Here is a 16,178-nt window from a genome sequence, read left to right as displayed (position 1 = left end):
AACACCAGATTATGAGCTTTGAAGGGGAGTATAGAAAAGGTGAAACCTAGGTTTCCTTGTTGATCCCCATTGAGGACTCTCAATAGGGTTTCCCAAGACAAATGTGAAATACAATCAAGAGTGACAAAAGCCACCATGGCAAGAAACTCAGGCACAAAACTATAGGAAGACGGTGGCAAGCCAGTCTATCCAGTGAGGCACTTTCACGGGAGAGCTGCCTTGAAAACTGTGGAGCGCTGTGGACTTATAAGGGACTGCCATTATGGTCACTGGGTCTCCAGTGGGGCCCCCTTTAGGATTCGGGCAGAGTCACGGTAATTGCTGTCCCAGTGTTTCATTAAGGCCACTTACGCTCTCTGTGTGCCCGCCCAGCTTTTCTTTTTTTAACTACGTGAGGACAGAGAGGGATACACATGCACAAAACGTGAACTGCTTACAGCTTCTCGAAGGCAGAGTTTCTTCAGTTCCTCCAGCCGCTGGCGGAGCGTTTCTTCCAGAGCTTCCTGCCTGGACTTCAAGGCGGCCAGCATGTCTTTCTTGGCCGACTGAGAGCTATCGGATTCCTGCGAACCTGTCAATAAACAGTGGGGTCACTAAGGCAGCGAAAGGGGGACGCCCGTCTGGACTGCAGAGAGCCTCGCTGGAGCCCACACAGGGGAAGTGGGTCTCGCCCGGGGAATCATGGGAGGGGGGACATCAAACAGGTAATGCCCAGTCCCAGGCACGAGGAGCCAATTCTCGGCCCTCGGTGGAGTTTATAGACACCCAGAGGACTGGCAGGGAAATTTACATGCCTGAAAAAGAAGTTTCTCTTTCTTGATTATCTTAAGATACATGGCATACCTGTCTTACTTTCACCAGCACATTTTGAATAGGCTTTACACAATGAAGGGGGGGATTCAAACAGTCATTTTAATACATAGTTTTAATTTCCCTTTTTCCCTTTAAAAAGTTCAAAGATGCTGCATGTTTGTCATAAAAATTGAAAATCGAGACATGTATAAAAACAGTCCATAAATAAGTCCCCCAGAGATAGTCACTGTTAGGCATTTTCTTTTGCCCTTTTTATCTCAGCCCATAGTTTTCGAAAATAAAATTTGATTTTCCTTAATATATTTTTTAAAGTAATACTGGATCATGAGCCAATTCCCTCCTGATGAAAATTATATGCATTTTACCACACAGGGTGGAAATATCTGCATGATGATTCAAGCAGCAGACTGCTAGATATGAAATCTTGGTGGAAGGCAAACTGTGAACCAAACTTGAAAGGAAAATAAGTTAGAACGCCAACTGGAGGAATTTAGGTTGGACCAAAAAAAACCCAAAAAACAAAAAAACCCCACTTTCTGGGCTGCAGTCTTTGGATCCTTAAGTGGGTTTCCATCAGTGAAGCTATTCTACATTTCTACCTTGATGGGTTTCGCCAAGGCCCACTGATGCCCTGGGAGAGAAGAAGGTCATAATTACTTTGCTTCTCATGCCCATAAGTGATGGAGGGTGTTATCAGGTGTGTGTTCAAAGGGCTTGGATGTTGATATGCGGTTTCCAAGAGCAAATCCCAAATACCTAGGGATACATCTAGTGAAAGATGTGCAAGATCTCTACAGAGAAACTCTACCCCATTGAGGAACACTGAAGAAGTATACCATGGTCATGGATTGGAGGCTTGACATCAAGATGTCAGTGTCCCAAGAATTAAACAAGACAACCATTGAGATCAGTACCAATGGGAGTTTTGGGGGAGAAGTGGATAGGAAATGTATTTCTATACGGAACATTTGGGGATAATTCAGAGATCAGATGACAGATGTGAGAACAATGTGATTGCAATGACTAGACTCAACTATCTGTCTCTTCCAATAGTAAAGAAAGCATCTCAGAATCCTAAGTCTAGAAAGGTCTTTTACGCCTCTGCATCACAAAGCTCTGCTATACTCAAATCATCCCTCTAAATATACTATTCTTTCTTACTAAGTCTTTGAGCAAGAAACCCAGTATTCCTTCAATTACCATGCAGGTAGAGTAGATTCCTATAACTCTAATACTCAAGACGTCTTAATGGCTAAGTACATTTTGACTCCAACTTGGGCTTTTTACTTTTTCTCTCCGACCCCATCTTAGCTTGAAATAGAGGCTATCTATCACTGCAGGAATGTACCACCTTTATGCCTCCATTGTAGCTAATAAATAGAAACTTGAGCACACACGCACATAAAAGCCATCAGCCATAAACTTGGATGCTATAATTAAAGTGTAGTTCATCCTGGTGAAGAAAACTAGTACCTGTGAGTACCTAGAAATTCTAGAACCTGCCTTCCAAACTTTTATTTTTGCAGCTCTTCCCCAGATTTCATCATGCTCAGTTGCAGGATGCCAAATTCAATGTGTGGAAACCCACACAAAAGCTTGAATCTTACTAAGGCTCCCGTTTCCTCATGGTTGTCAGACATGAAGCTATGATACTCAAGCAACACATCAGACACAATACTGCAGGCTCCCCTGCTGATAGGACTCCGGTTTTCTTCCCTCTGCAAGTCAATTACCCTGTGCTTATCAGGGCTCGGCTATCTCTAGGGTACACCCATCCGAGGGAGCAGAGCTCAGTGGCTTCGCGTCTTAATCTGGTTCTCGTGGTGACAGTCACCAATCAAAATGGAAGACACGGGAACATTTAACGGGCTTCTCTCTGTTCCATCATCTAAAGTGTGAGCAACAATGTGAAGTAACATTGGGAAGAAGTCAGACTTCAGGTTTAAAAAACAGGCCTGTGGAAACCTGGACCCAATCTGATTAAAGGATTTCTAGCTCTAGTGAAACATTGTTTTCCCTTTTACCCCTGCCTAACCTCTCAATAGGAAATGGTGATTTATCAAGTCTAAGGATTCACTGTGTTCAAAGCTGGCAGAAACCACAGGAACATTCAACTCTGGGAGGCAAAGTACAACACTTTGGGATGATCTCGTCTCTAAGCTTTGGTGCTGAATTACAGGGCTCGTGAGTGCCACTTCTATTATTATTACTTATAATAATTAGTCTAAATACCAAACCCACATAAGACAGAGTGGATGGCTCAAGAGGCCCTCATCTTTATCTGAAACCATCAACACTGGCTGGCTCTGTTTCCTACTTTTCTGGAAATTGCCTTATGAGGAATATTCCAAGTAGAAGTTTTACAAAGTAACTCAGCTGGCCTGCCCTCGCCATGCAGATTTGTTTAGCGGCAACAAATCTACGGTAAGTAGAGAGTAAAACAGATCTGGTTTTGATGAACTCCAAACCACTCATGAGTTATGCGACCTTGGGCAAACGACCTAGCCTCCTTCATCTGTTGAAAAGAGTAAATGAGCTCATGCACACACAGCACGTATCGCCGTGCCTGGAACTGGCAAGCCCTCAAGATCAAGGGTAGATTGAACAGGAGTGAAACACACAGTAGAACTAGAAAGAAAGAAACCATTGAAACTACCTCCTCCTTGCTGCTCAAGAAAAGACCTCACTCTGCAATTCAGCATACAAAGGCAGTCTTTTCAAACTGTTTCTTGAGCCCCTGAGTCTGCAAGTTGTGTTTCTGGAGCCGCTGTGCATGAGGGTGGGAACGAGGCCAAGGAGATTCAGGGGTGCGGGGGCCCCACTCCAGGCTCCTTGAGCCAGGGCAGCTCTGTATTCATCTGTTTTGTGCATTTGAAAAGAGGTTCCCAGTGCATGTTTCTTTAAAGGAAATCCTTGGGGAAGGGTTCAGAGCCTATGGGGCCGTTACCTGAAACCAGGTAAACATGGCGATCATAGGAAGAGGTGGCCCAGTGCCCAGTGGCAAGGGTACCCTAGTAACAGTTCCACAGAGGGGAAGCTCAGGGGCATCAGGAGAAGGAGACCTCAAGTCCCTTTGATGCTGAGGGGGCTTCTTACCACCTCCACACGTGCCCTCGGGCATTCCCTGACTGTCATGGGGGACATGTACAAGGAAGGCCAGCAAGAATGCCTTGAATGGGGAGACATGAATTCACTCTTATTCTCCTCAAGTGATGAAGAATGACTCCAGGAAGAAATTCAATCAGGTAAGGGCCTTAGGAGGTCAACAGGACTCTTACAACTGAAAGGCTCATGAATAAAAAATGATTCTAGAAGATGGAGAAATCATTTCAAATCGGCACCTGGGCTTGGTGAAAGGTACCCAAGTTCTCTGTTGCTATGGTTTAGCCATTTCTGGTTATTTGAACACCTATGTGCTTTTGCACATGCAGGATCACTCTGAGGTTGTTAGTTTTGTCTCTTAAAAGTTAAAAAGAAGTAAATCTGCTTTCAGAGGAGCAGTGATAGACAAGGAAGGACCTGGGTTTCCATCAAGTATCTGCTACGAAATGGTGTAAGATCTTGGGGTCACTAACCTCTTGGAGCCATCATGTCCCCATCCAGAAGATGACCAATTAACCAACCTCCAAGATGCCTCCAAACTTGGAGAATTTATTACTTAGCGAACAGCTTACTTAGGTACCTCCCTCTCGCCTCCTTCAGTCCTTTCTGCAATTTTTACAAAAGTAATTTCACAGGCAGCATCAACTTCCCTCCTCTTGACCAGCCCCACCTTCAGATAAGACACGCAGCCCGCCAACTCTACCCACTCCCAGTTACTAGAAGGGAACGTCTAATAACCAACCAGCGCTGAAAGGGTTTACCTCTCCATCTTATCAACAGACCAAAGCACAAGGGTTTATATTTGGAGGGAAGCAGTTACTCTGAGCAGTCTCTGGGCTTAAGGAAGCAGAAGGATGGATGGAACCGTCCAAGAAAAGCAAGATTTCAAAATTTATAGGTCGACCCAACAGTAGCCAAGTGCTACTTGGAAAGGGCTGTCCACGTACATGATGAATCCGTGCGGGAGCCAAAGTGAAAGTGGAGGTGATGGGCGTGTTTCTGAAAGATACAAGTAATTCCTTAATACTCTGTTGCCCAATGTTTTCAGCAGCACCACGCTTCTGGAAGGGGGGAGGTGAATGTTCTTTGGGAAACACACACAGGCACACAGCCTCCTGAGACAGGAGTCTGCAAACCAGTGGTTTAGTCAGCAGGTCTGGGCTTGAGTCCCAGCTCTGCGATGCACTAGCTGCAGGGACTTGGCAACGTGATACGAGCCCGCTCAGCCTTCGAATCCTCCCCTAACGCACAGGAACGGAAAGAGGACCTTCTTCAAAAGTTGGGGGCGACTAAGGAGGGCATGCCTCAGAGACGCTAAGAGAGCTCAGAACACAGGAGATGCTACATGAGTGTTAATCGTTTTCGTTCTAGTGTCCCTGGTCTCTATGGACAGTTGGCATGCCAATCACAGGGAGCCCCAAAATGTACAAGAGGAAGACCGGTTAGCAGGTAGACAGCAGGTGTGGAAGGCCGATGGACGGTACCCGGTGCCCCCACCCTGTGCCATCAGGATGCTCGGCGGTATGGGTGGGGCGGGGAGGGGATCACGGAGGAATCGGCTTTTCACAGACTCTTGACAGAAGCTTCCCCTGTGCTACGGTTCACGTAATCCCCATGAAAACATGATCCCTGTTGGTGCCGAAGAGGTCGCTAGGACCTAGGGAGGCAGCGCTGGTGTTCCAGTCGGGCAGCTCTGTTTTGTCCATTTCACGCCCAGAATGGAAACGGTTCGGGAGCAGGACTTTCTGTCTTGGTCGCTGCTGGGCTGCCGAAGTAAAAACAACTGTGTGGTGTGCAATCCTATCGGCCTTTCACACCTGGACTCTTTCCACAGCCAGCGCGGATTAAAATGTAGGACGAAGGAAGGGGTGGGGGGAGAAGGGACCAAGGGGTTCCTCAGACCAGCCCTTGAAGACCAGGGTCCGTGAGCAACAGGGCAGGGGGAGGAGACAGGTAAGGCAATGTCACCTGAGGCCTGGCCCTCCTGAGAAGCTGCCTATGAGGAAGAGGCAGGAGATGAACAATGGCACCTAAAGGGGAGAGGGAACAGCATATAGGGGGGAACCCTCACCTCGGGGCCAACCAGGTAATTCACCTGGAGAGCGGACGATCAGCTGACACGCTCCCGTGCCCCACTGCCAGGAAGCAGAGAATCAGATCAGTGCTCTGGGGGACCTCCCTGGTTATTGCTCAGCAGCTGTTTGCAGGATACTAAACTGAAATACAATCTTTCAGTTTGGGCTATTCATTATTGTTTTAAATGTTTATTTTTGAGAGAGAGGGAGGGAGCGCACGCACGAGTGTGCAAGTAGGGGAGGGGCAGAGAGAGAGGGAGACACAGAATCAGAAGCAGACTGCAGGCTCTGAGCTGTCAGCACAGAGCCCAAAGTGGGGCTCAGACCCATGAACGGCAAGATCATGACCTGAGCCGAAGTCAGATGCTCTACCGACTGAGCTACCCAGACACCCCTTGGCTATTATCATGTTTCAATCTGAAACCAAACAATTTTGATAGAAAAAGGTCATTAATATTTTAGAGATTAATTTTGGTGGGGGAAGGGGAAAAAAAAACCGGACCTCACAGAGGACCATTCCTATCCATCCAGCCACAGCCAGAGAGTTTGACTGATGCGTTCAAGGCCAGAAAGTGGCTTTTGGTGCTTAGCTGGGAAGCTTCTGAGAGAGCCACTGATACCATGGTACCGGCGCTGTAGATGGTGTCGGCACAGATGTGGTAAAACCTGCCCGTGGGGCATGGATGAACAGCCTCCATCACTTTCTTACTTTCCAGCCGGGGAACTCTGGACCTCAGTCGTGGGCAGCTGGGTGCCTGGGGCAGGATGTGGGGGCGGGGAACACGGGCTCCCCTCCAGCCGGCAAACACATGCAAGGATATCCTCATTCAGCTGTGATGCAGGATTCGCTCCCATCTTTCCGAAGCCCCTGGGCCCCTCAGCACCGGATGTGAGTAAGCATCCCATGAAGGGCACGTTGTCAGGAACTGTGGCTCATCTGTTTTTGCACAGATGGAATCCGGACCAAGGGCCCACTGATCTCGGGAGACAGAGGGGGTGCTTTCCTCTCTGAAAACAGGGGAAATTTGAAACAAACAGTCCCCCCAGGAAGAAAGAAATCTGTTGTCCTAAAAGGAAGGGAATGAAATGACCGTCTGTCTTGTTTCAGTCTTCAAGGGAAAAGAAAATGGAGAAGCGTACTCCCAGCCGGTCTGTAAAAGCTGCACGGAAAAGCTTTCGCAGACACCTGAGGAGGCAATTGTGAGGGACGGGTCTGAGGTCTCCCTCATGATGAAGAGGCAGGCATTTTCCTTAGGAGTCCTCAGTTCGGGGTTCCTTACATGGATGAGGCCCTGAGAGGCCACGGGAAATAATGTCACCCTGTAGACTTTTCGAGATAAACGTGTGATCTCTGGACGCTTGTCTCTGAGAATTAAATGGGATTTTTAATGTGAAAAACGCATGCCTGGACAACTTCTCATTGGGCTCAGAAATTACAAAATAAAGTAGTTCACTTGAACAGTAGTGAGATGGAAGCACGTTGGGTGGCAGAGAGGTATCTCTGTGTTACTTCTACTGGGTAGCTGTTTTACCGCTCAGTGGCACTTTTGAGAATAGGTGAGGACCAATACAACAAGGTTGGGGGGGCTGAACAGTTAATTATAAAAATTAGCAGTATCTAATAAAAATACAAAGTTCGATATCTAGTTGAAACTACTGTTTATGGGCAACTCATATGGTTCTCCTTTCCTATACTGTTAAATGAGGGGCTTGATCTTTCCAGCTCTTAGTCTCTAATTCCACGGCGATCTGGACAGTGCTGGTCTAAATGGGAACAGAGCAGTGCCTATGAGGGACCGTAGGGATATTTTTTTTCAATGTTTAAAATTTCATCGCTGTAGAGGAGCTCACTAGGTTATACGTGGTTACTCTGCCCTGGTTCTCCTTTTTTTTTTTTAATTTTTTAATTAATGTTTTTTATTTATTTCTGAAAGAGAGAGAGAGAGAGAGAGACAGTGTGAGCAGGGGAGGGTCAGAGAGAGAGGGAGACACAGAATCAGAAGCAGGCTCCAGCTATGAGCTGGCTGTCAGCGCAGAGCCCGACATGGGGCTCGAACCCACGAACCATGAGATCATGACCTGAGCCGAAGTCGGATGCTCAACCGACTGAGCCACCCAGGCACCCCTGCCCTGGTTCTCTTTACTATTTTTTTGGTACGAATACCCAAGGGCAGAGGGAGATCACTATAAATGACTTGCTTAGGCTCGTTTCCCCTCATAGGAGGGCGGAAAGGGGCAACCATTCTCCCTCCTTTTCAGCTTAAGCTCCAGCCCATCCTGCTTAAAGCAAGCCCAGAAACCCCCATTCCACAGAAGATTTCTCAGCCCTCACCAGCTGCACACTCCAGCATGAGCACAGCCTGGCAAGAAGTGCATCCCTGGCATGACCTGTAGGGCTCTGCCCACCTACAGGGAGCGCGGAGGTTATAACCCAAACTAAAGCTCGTCACAAGACCCAAAGAAGAGGGGGCAGGGAGCTGCTACCAGAGACCTTGCGGAGGCCGGAGAGACACACAGGGAGGAGACAGAAGGAGAGCAAGAAACAAAGGAAGAAAACAAAAAAGGGAAAAAAAAAAACAAAAAACCCAAACCAAAAGACAATGTGATTTCTTACCAGCGTGAGGCAGTGTGTACGGAGCTGAATATAGCCGTGACCGTAAAGCTGGGTGACGCCTATCAGATCAGCTGTCGGTAGCGGAGCGATGTCAGATAGCTGGCATCTTCATTGTTACATTAGTTATTAATAAACTTCCTAACAATGGAAGGAAGTGCCAGCACTCAGAGAACGAGAATGTGAGAAAGGGTGAGTAATGAACGTGGACGGATCCCAGGCAAAGCTGGGGCCGGCGCTCAGCACATGTTTTCCCCCAGAACGGAAAGTGTCAGAGCTGGGGCATGATCGCAGACAGCCGGGTTCACCCCGGTGCTGTTTGTTTAAACCAAAGATCCCTCACCACATGCTTCGCAATCCTGCTGATCACAACGACCGAGAGGACTCAACTGCCAACTCATTAATCACACAGCCCAACTCCTATTTATAGACACAACACATCCTTTTGTTTTGTAGCAAATGCGCGGCTTATGCCCCTGTATTTCCAGTCAAGAAGCCAGAGACAGTCTCACTGTTTCATCTAAGAGAGGACACACAGTACCATTTTTCTGTGCAGGTGGTTAAGGCAACAAGCCACATGGGCCTGCAGAACATAAGGTTATTTCCCAAGCAAATTTTCCACCGTTTTCTTTAAAAAGGCTGAGAGCGCGAGGGCGTCTGGGTGGCTCAGTGGGTTGAGCGTCTGACTTCATCTCAGGTCATGAGTTCATGGTGTGTGAGTCTGAGCCCCATGCTGGGCTCTGTGCAGACAGCTCAGCCTGGAGCCTGATTTGGATTCTGTGTCTCCCTCNCTACCCCCCCCCCCAAAAAAAAAGGCTGAGAGCAAAACCAGGTCTCCCTTGGCCCCTACATGCCCCCTGGCATCAGAGTTGTTCCGATGGCGAGTTGCCCGAACAATGCTTAGGACAATCCTACGCTCTCTCCCACTTTGGGACGAGCCACAGAAAGGCCGTGCAAGTTCAGCAATCAGGACAAGTGCAGTTGTTGTTTTCCTTTGTTTTTTGTTTGATTACTACATATTTTGTTCCTCTCCAGTCTCTTCTGAAATTTCAAGAAACGGGGGCAGGGAAGAGAGGAACAAATCCCCTTGAAGTTCCCCTCAGAAAGACTTCAGGTGCTTTTTTGTTCCTTGAACTCTGAAAACATCGTAACCGAGTGGTGTGAATTCAGAGTCGTGCTCCCTCACTTTGTCTGAGCCCCTGGGAATGGGTTACCTGAAGCACCGATGAGCAAAAGCAGTGGGAAAGGGCGTCGCCAATCCGGAGGAGATCTACAGGCTCTCCCAGGCGGAGCAAAGAGTGTGCCCGGGGCAGTGAGGCAGAGGGTCTGCACCGCGCCCGGCCACGCACAGCCAGACGGCGAGGTGGCCAAGATGGCGCCGGGGGTGGGGGGACTGGCGGCCTAAGTGCCTTCACATCCCCTCTTCCAAGGCCCTCTGGGAAGACCGCACCATCTCTCAGCTGATGTATTCTGGGGACAAGGGTCCTCACATCCTTTTTTGAGCCTGGCCACCAGGGCCTCTCCACAAATGAACTTGGGATATGGGTTCTGTAACCTTCCTACGGTCGGAACTGCATTGAGTGTCGGAACACGTAGATTCCTTGGATTCCAACACAGGCCTTGCCTCTAGCGCTTGGATGGTTCACTCCCCCTAAGGCTCTCTACTGGGGACAGGGGCCTACATGTCTTATATGAGAGAGCCCTATGTGTCACCACGGAAGAATTCGGGGGGCTTAACCCTAAGCCTTAATAAATCATTGCAACTAAGTGGACTTTTTTTTTTTTTTTTAATGCTAGCTCCATGGCTCAGGGCATTAGTAAGTGTAGACTTCCGACTCCTTTAGTAAACAGCAATGACACTGCTTTGTTTCTTTAGCAACTCATACCTCAGATGCCAAGACCTGGACGTCAGTAATTTGAAAGGTATTTACATGCCTTTAAATAGGAAAACTGCCTTCGAAGTTACTAACAGCTTGGAACTATTTTATCTCTATTAACATCAATAAATGAGGGGCTCTTTCTAAAAGTTGTGTTTTGCACCAAGCAAGGTTTGGGAGCTAGAAAAAGTGCTTATCCCACAGCAATGACACAGGGTTCCGTGGCTCAGCTACACCACAGTTTGGGCACAGATGAGGGTGAAAACGTGGCTAGAAGATGGCAAGGATGAACGATATTTGCCTGGTCTGGTAAGTTAAATCTCTCTAGGTCTGTTACCAGGAGACAAAAGCTAGAGCACAATCCGAGGCAGAGTATCGGTGGCGGGTAGGAGTCAGCTCTAGGCAAGGCTCAAGAAGCCACATGCTACATGAACACAGATGACCCTAGGGGCACCGGGGTGGCGCAGTGGGTTAAGCATTTGACTTCAGCTCAGGTCATGATTTCTCGGTTTCTGGGTTTGAGCCCCCCGTCGGGCTCTGTGCTGACAGCTCAGAGCCTGGAGCCTGCTTCGGATTCTGTGTCTCCCTCTCTCTCTGCCCTGCCCCCCTCATGCTCTCTCAAAAATAAAGACTTAAAAAAAGCAACACAGATGATCCTTAAAACGCAGCACATGCAAGATTCTTACTACTGTTCTTCAAATTTTAATTTCAATAACCCTATACCATTGACATCGGTTTCGGCAATGATTTTTGGGATCTGATGTCAAAATCAAAGGCGCCCAAAGTAAAAAATGAACAAAGAGGATGACATCAAACTAAAAAGCTTTTGCACAGTAAAGGAAACCATCAACAAAACAAAAAGGCAACCTCCTGAGTGGGGGAAAATATTTGCAAATCATATATTTGATAAGGGGTTAATACCCAAAATACATAAAGAACTCCTACAACTAAAGAGCCAAGAACTCCAACAATCCAATTAAAAAATGGGCAGAGGATCTAAATATACACTTTTCTAAACACATGCAAATGGCCAATAGACACGTGAAAAGATGCTCAACACCACTCATCACCAGGGAAATGCAAATCAAACCCACCATGAGATGCTCCCTCACACCTGTCAGAATAGCTAGAATGGAAAAGACAAGAAACTTCCAGTGTTGGCAAATGTGGAGGAAAAGAACTCTTGGGCACTGCTGGTGGGAATGCAAACTGGTGCAATCACTGTGGGAAACGGTATGGAGGCTCTTCCAAAAATTAAAAATAGAGCCATCATGTGATCCAGTAATCCCAGGACTGGGTATTTATCTGGAGAGAATGAAAACACTAATTCCAAAAGATAGACCTAACCCTAGATCCACTGCAACATTATTTACAATGGCCAAGGTATGGAAACAAGCCACCTAGGAGCGGATCAAGATGATGTGGTCTACACATACAATGGAATGTTCTTCAGCCTTAGAAAACAATGAAATCTTGCTTTTGGAGATAACCTAGATGGACCTTGAGAGCATTGTGTTAAGTGGAGTCAGTCAGAAAGTGAAACAAGTATCATATAATCTCACTTATATGTGGAATTAAAAAAAAGCAAACCCAAACTGAATCTCATAGAGAGCAGATTGGTGTGTGCTGGAGGCTGGGGTTCAAAAAGTATGTATTTTCAGTTATAAAAAAGTCATGGAAGTGTTAACATTAAAAATATTTTTTTTAAATCATATTTGGAGTTCCTACTGGGTGCCAGGCCCTGGGCTAGAAGCAGAAAAAAGGATTTTCAAATGAGGATTCAGTTCTCAAAATGTTTTTAAGGACTATTAGAGACTTTTTTTTTTTTTTAAAGCAGGAGGCAAGAGGTAAAGGAGAGAAGCTAATTGACCAAATAGGACAGTGGATTAGATAGATCCTATTTTCTAAATGTGAAGTAGAATAGAACTTCTGGCAGGTGTAATAAGGAGTGTTTAAAATCAGGGCTGTCCTGCAAGAGCAAGGGCCCCTCCACCGGGGGGAGCACATTTCTAAGAAGTTCTCAGGAAACAGGCCGGAGGACACTGAAGGATAGAAACAAACTAGTGGGAGACGAGCCAGCTGTGGAGATTTTTTTTTTGAAAAGGAGAAAGAGAATGTGCACATCCAAGCACACAGGCATCCAAGTGGGAAAACAGCAGAGAGAGGGAGAGAAAGAATCGCAAGCAGGCTCCACACTATAAGCACAGAGCCTGATGTGGGGCTCGAACCCACGAACCATGAGATCATGACCTGAGCAGAGGTCAAGAGTCAGACACCTAACAGACTGAGCCACCCAGGCACCCCCAGCTGGGGAGACTTTTAAGCCAAGGGCTGGATGTCTTCACAGTGGGTGACAGGAAACACCCCCTTCCAGGTGGGGCTGCCGAGGGCTTGTCTCAGCTGAGGGCACCGCCTCCGGCACAAGACAGAGGGGGAGTGATTGGCACTCCCAGGGGGAAAGATGGCCAGGTCTACGGACACCAGAAACTCCCTCTGTTAACTGACGGCCTATATTCTTTCCTTTCTGGAGTCCCTCCCTCCACTGTCTTCCTAAGTCACGGGAGGGAGGTGTCCCCATGGGCCCTCAGCCTCAGTATGGCATCTAGCACAGTTCTTCAGACCCTTACGTGCTGGGCTGGGCAGAGTGTGACACATTGCCTGGTCCGGTCCTGGGGCACGGGTCACGCCTCTCGACCTCCTCCTCTCCCGCTCTCCCCTCGCATAGCCGTGTGGCACAGTGCAGGCAGGGAAGGGGTGGAGGGGTCAGCGCCCACAAACGGAGCCCCTCTCAAAGTGGGTAAGGCGAGGTCTTTCACTGCATCCGGGAACTCCCAAGTTACTACACGTTTGGGGTGAAGACATTTTATTTGCTATTACAGTATTATTTTGTTCTAGCAAGCTGGCGTCAGGAAAACAGACGAATGGCTTTCTCATCTTAAAAATCTGGATCTCACCTGCTGATGACCGAGCGATGGCAGTTCCGGGTCAGGAGGTTTGGGGCTCCCATGTACAACCTGATCTGTGGCTGCTGTTATGTTACCACCCTGGTGTCCCCAGAGGCTGACAGATACGAGTGGCCAGAGAAGATGGCCTAAGACACAGGTCCGAGAGTGGGGATATCTGGGTTCTGTGTCCCGAAGCAACACAGCCACCTCAGGCTTCCATCTCTTCTTCAGCAGGAAGAGTGGCTCTCAACATGTGGTCCCCAGAGCAGCCACATCAACATCTCTCAGGGATTTGTTAAAAATATCAATTCTCAGGCTCACCCTGGACCTACAGAGTCAGACACCCTGGGACTGGAGCTCAGCTGTCTGTGTTTGAACCGCCCTCCATGTGGGTCGGATGCACGTGGAAGGTTGAGTTCTGAGCTGGAAGAATCTACTGTCCTTCCGGATAGAACGGTGCCAAACTCACACAGCACCCAGCTTTCCAAATGGCTAAGAAGCCACAGCAGGGATGCACACCTCACAAAGCCTGCAGGATGAGAGGGGCTCATTTGTGGGTGGCTAAGGAGGACCGTGGGCAGATAAATCCAGGTTCCAAGCGGAGACTCTGGGTTTTACCAGGGGTTAGAACTGTCTAGAGTGCAAACACAGTGGCTGGCCCTGGCTCGGTCCTTCACCACACAGCAGGGGACTCAGAGTGGCCACAATGTGAGGCAGGGGCCTTAGGTTCTGTAGGACATTCCCTTCCATACAGGACAGTGGCATTTTCTACAGCTTTTACTGTAGATCTGAAGGCCTCAGAAAGAACAATCATTGCCTCACTGTACTGCTGAAAACGTTTTGAAGAATCCAAGGCAGGGAGGGGTTTACGGTAAACCCCACGGTCGTCTGCTGGCGGTAGATCCAGGGTTTGTGGGGCATGAAGCTTATATAATTTTGGTGGATTTAAGGAAAAGAATGCAATTATTTGCAACAGCCAAGATATGGAAGAACCAAGGTGTCCACTGATAGACGATGCTGAGGGTTGGGAAGATGGACAGAGAAGATGTAGGGGTGTGTGTATGTGTGTGTGTGTGTGTGTGTGTGTGTGATACAATGGAATACTACTCAGCCATAAAAAAGAATGAGGTCTTTCCATTTACAACAACATGGATGGACTTGGGTATTCTGCTAAGTTTTCAGAAGACAGAGAAAGACAAAATACCATAAGATTTCACTTATATGTGGAATCTAATAAACAAATGAATAAACAAACAAAAAGAGATAGACCCAGGGGGCGCCTGGGTGGCTCAGTCGGTTAAGTGTCTGACTTCAGCTCAGGTCATGATCTCATAGTTCATGAGTTCAAGCACCGTGTCAGGCTCTGTGCTGACAGCTCAGAGCCTGAAGCCTGCTTTGGATTCTGCCTCTCTCTCTCTCAAAAATAAAGGAACATTAAAAAAAAATTAAAAAGAAGAAACAGACCCATTAATACAGAGAACTGGTGATTGTCAAGGGGGAGGGGGAAGGGCAAAATGGGTGAAGGAGGCTGGGAGATAGAGGCTCCCAGCGATGGACTGAGTAAGTCACAGCGATGGAAAGTACAGCTTAGAGAACACAGGCAATGACACTGATAGTGCGCATGGTGACAGCTGGTGGCAACACCTGCAACGAGCACACACAAGAGATGGCAAATCGCCATGCTACACACCAGAAACCAACAAAACATGTGTATCTACTACATGTCAAGATTTAAAAAAAAAGAACACAGAAGGTATTATGTTTGCGAAACCACACGGTGTGTGGACACGTGGCTGGGCCCTCCCAGGCCCTCTGCAAGGCCTGTCCAGTGCGGGGCCCTGAGCTGCAGCTCCAACAGCGCCCCCCCCCCCCAAATGGGCCTCTCTGTCCAGAAAGGGCACATCTTCCCCCCTGGTCCTCCGGGTCCAGCTCTGACTGGACTCCGCCAGCCCGGAGGCCGCCCAGACCACTTCAGCTTCTTGCCCAACTCTATCTGCTCTTCCAGCTGCTGTGCGCAGGCACTAGACGTGACTGTAGCCAAGACCTTGGTGAACAAAGTTGCTGGTTCTTATAAAGACCTCTTTTCACGGCTCTTTCTTACTCATGTGTTTCTCTTTGAGGAGATCTTCACTTCTGTTCTTTTACAACCTTGGAAGCACCAGATGCAAAGACACACAATGAGACACTAGGAGAGAAGCAACGATATGGGAAGGTGTAGTTAAGGGGAAGTGCGGCGAGTGGGGGGGAGAGAAGAATCTAGACAAAGGCTACGGAGGCACGAGCCAAGATGGAGGCAGGCAGGATGCCTCTGTGAACCAGCGAGCTCTGGCTGGCGTCCCCATCACCAGGGGAGGAAGCAAGAGCGGAAGAGAAGTTAAGGCTGAGTGTGATGGACGGACAGCAGTCCTGGGGGCGGGGCGGGGCTCGGTAAACAGCACTGAGTGGGGGGGCATCAAAAAGAGGGGGAGGCACTAACAGGTGTACAACAAAGGTGATTTGAGGGACGCAATGTTCACAACTCCCAGACTGTTAGGGCGAAAAGGAATCTGAAAGAACAAATAGAGAAGGAAGAAGAAAGGAAAAGGAAGGTAAAAAGGACTCTGGAAGATGAGGGAGGCCAAAGGCTTGTTGCTTTTCCTTCGTGGCTCAGAGACAAGAGTACTCTGTCCCCAAGAACAATCAGGCTTTGATCTGTGGCCTGGGGAGTGACCTGCATTCCTCCAGACTTTCTAACTTAATGTTTCCAAACAATGAT

General features: G+C 48.1%; 1 protein-coding gene across 1 annotated transcript in view; it reads right to left on the bottom strand.

Annotated features, from left to right (window-relative positions):
• FRMD4A (FERM domain containing 4A) overlaps nucleotides 1-16,178 on the bottom strand; it is a 316,596-nt gene that overhangs the window by 36,789 nt on the left and 263,629 nt on the right. Inside the window, 1 exon segment of the mRNA XM_077758468.1 lies at nucleotides 438-571. Coding sequence (XP_077614594.1) covers nucleotides 438-571 — 134 coding nt within the window.

Source organism: Crocuta crocuta, unplaced genomic scaffold (genome assembly GCF_008692635.1).
Source record: "Crocuta crocuta isolate KB4526 unplaced genomic scaffold, BGI_CrCroc_1.0 scaffold32, whole genome shotgun sequence".
NCBI lineage: Eukaryota > Metazoa > Chordata > Mammalia > Carnivora > Hyaenidae > Crocuta > Crocuta crocuta.
The sequence above is the reverse complement of the archived record's forward strand: the minus strand, read 5'-3'. Positions and strand labels throughout refer to the sequence as shown.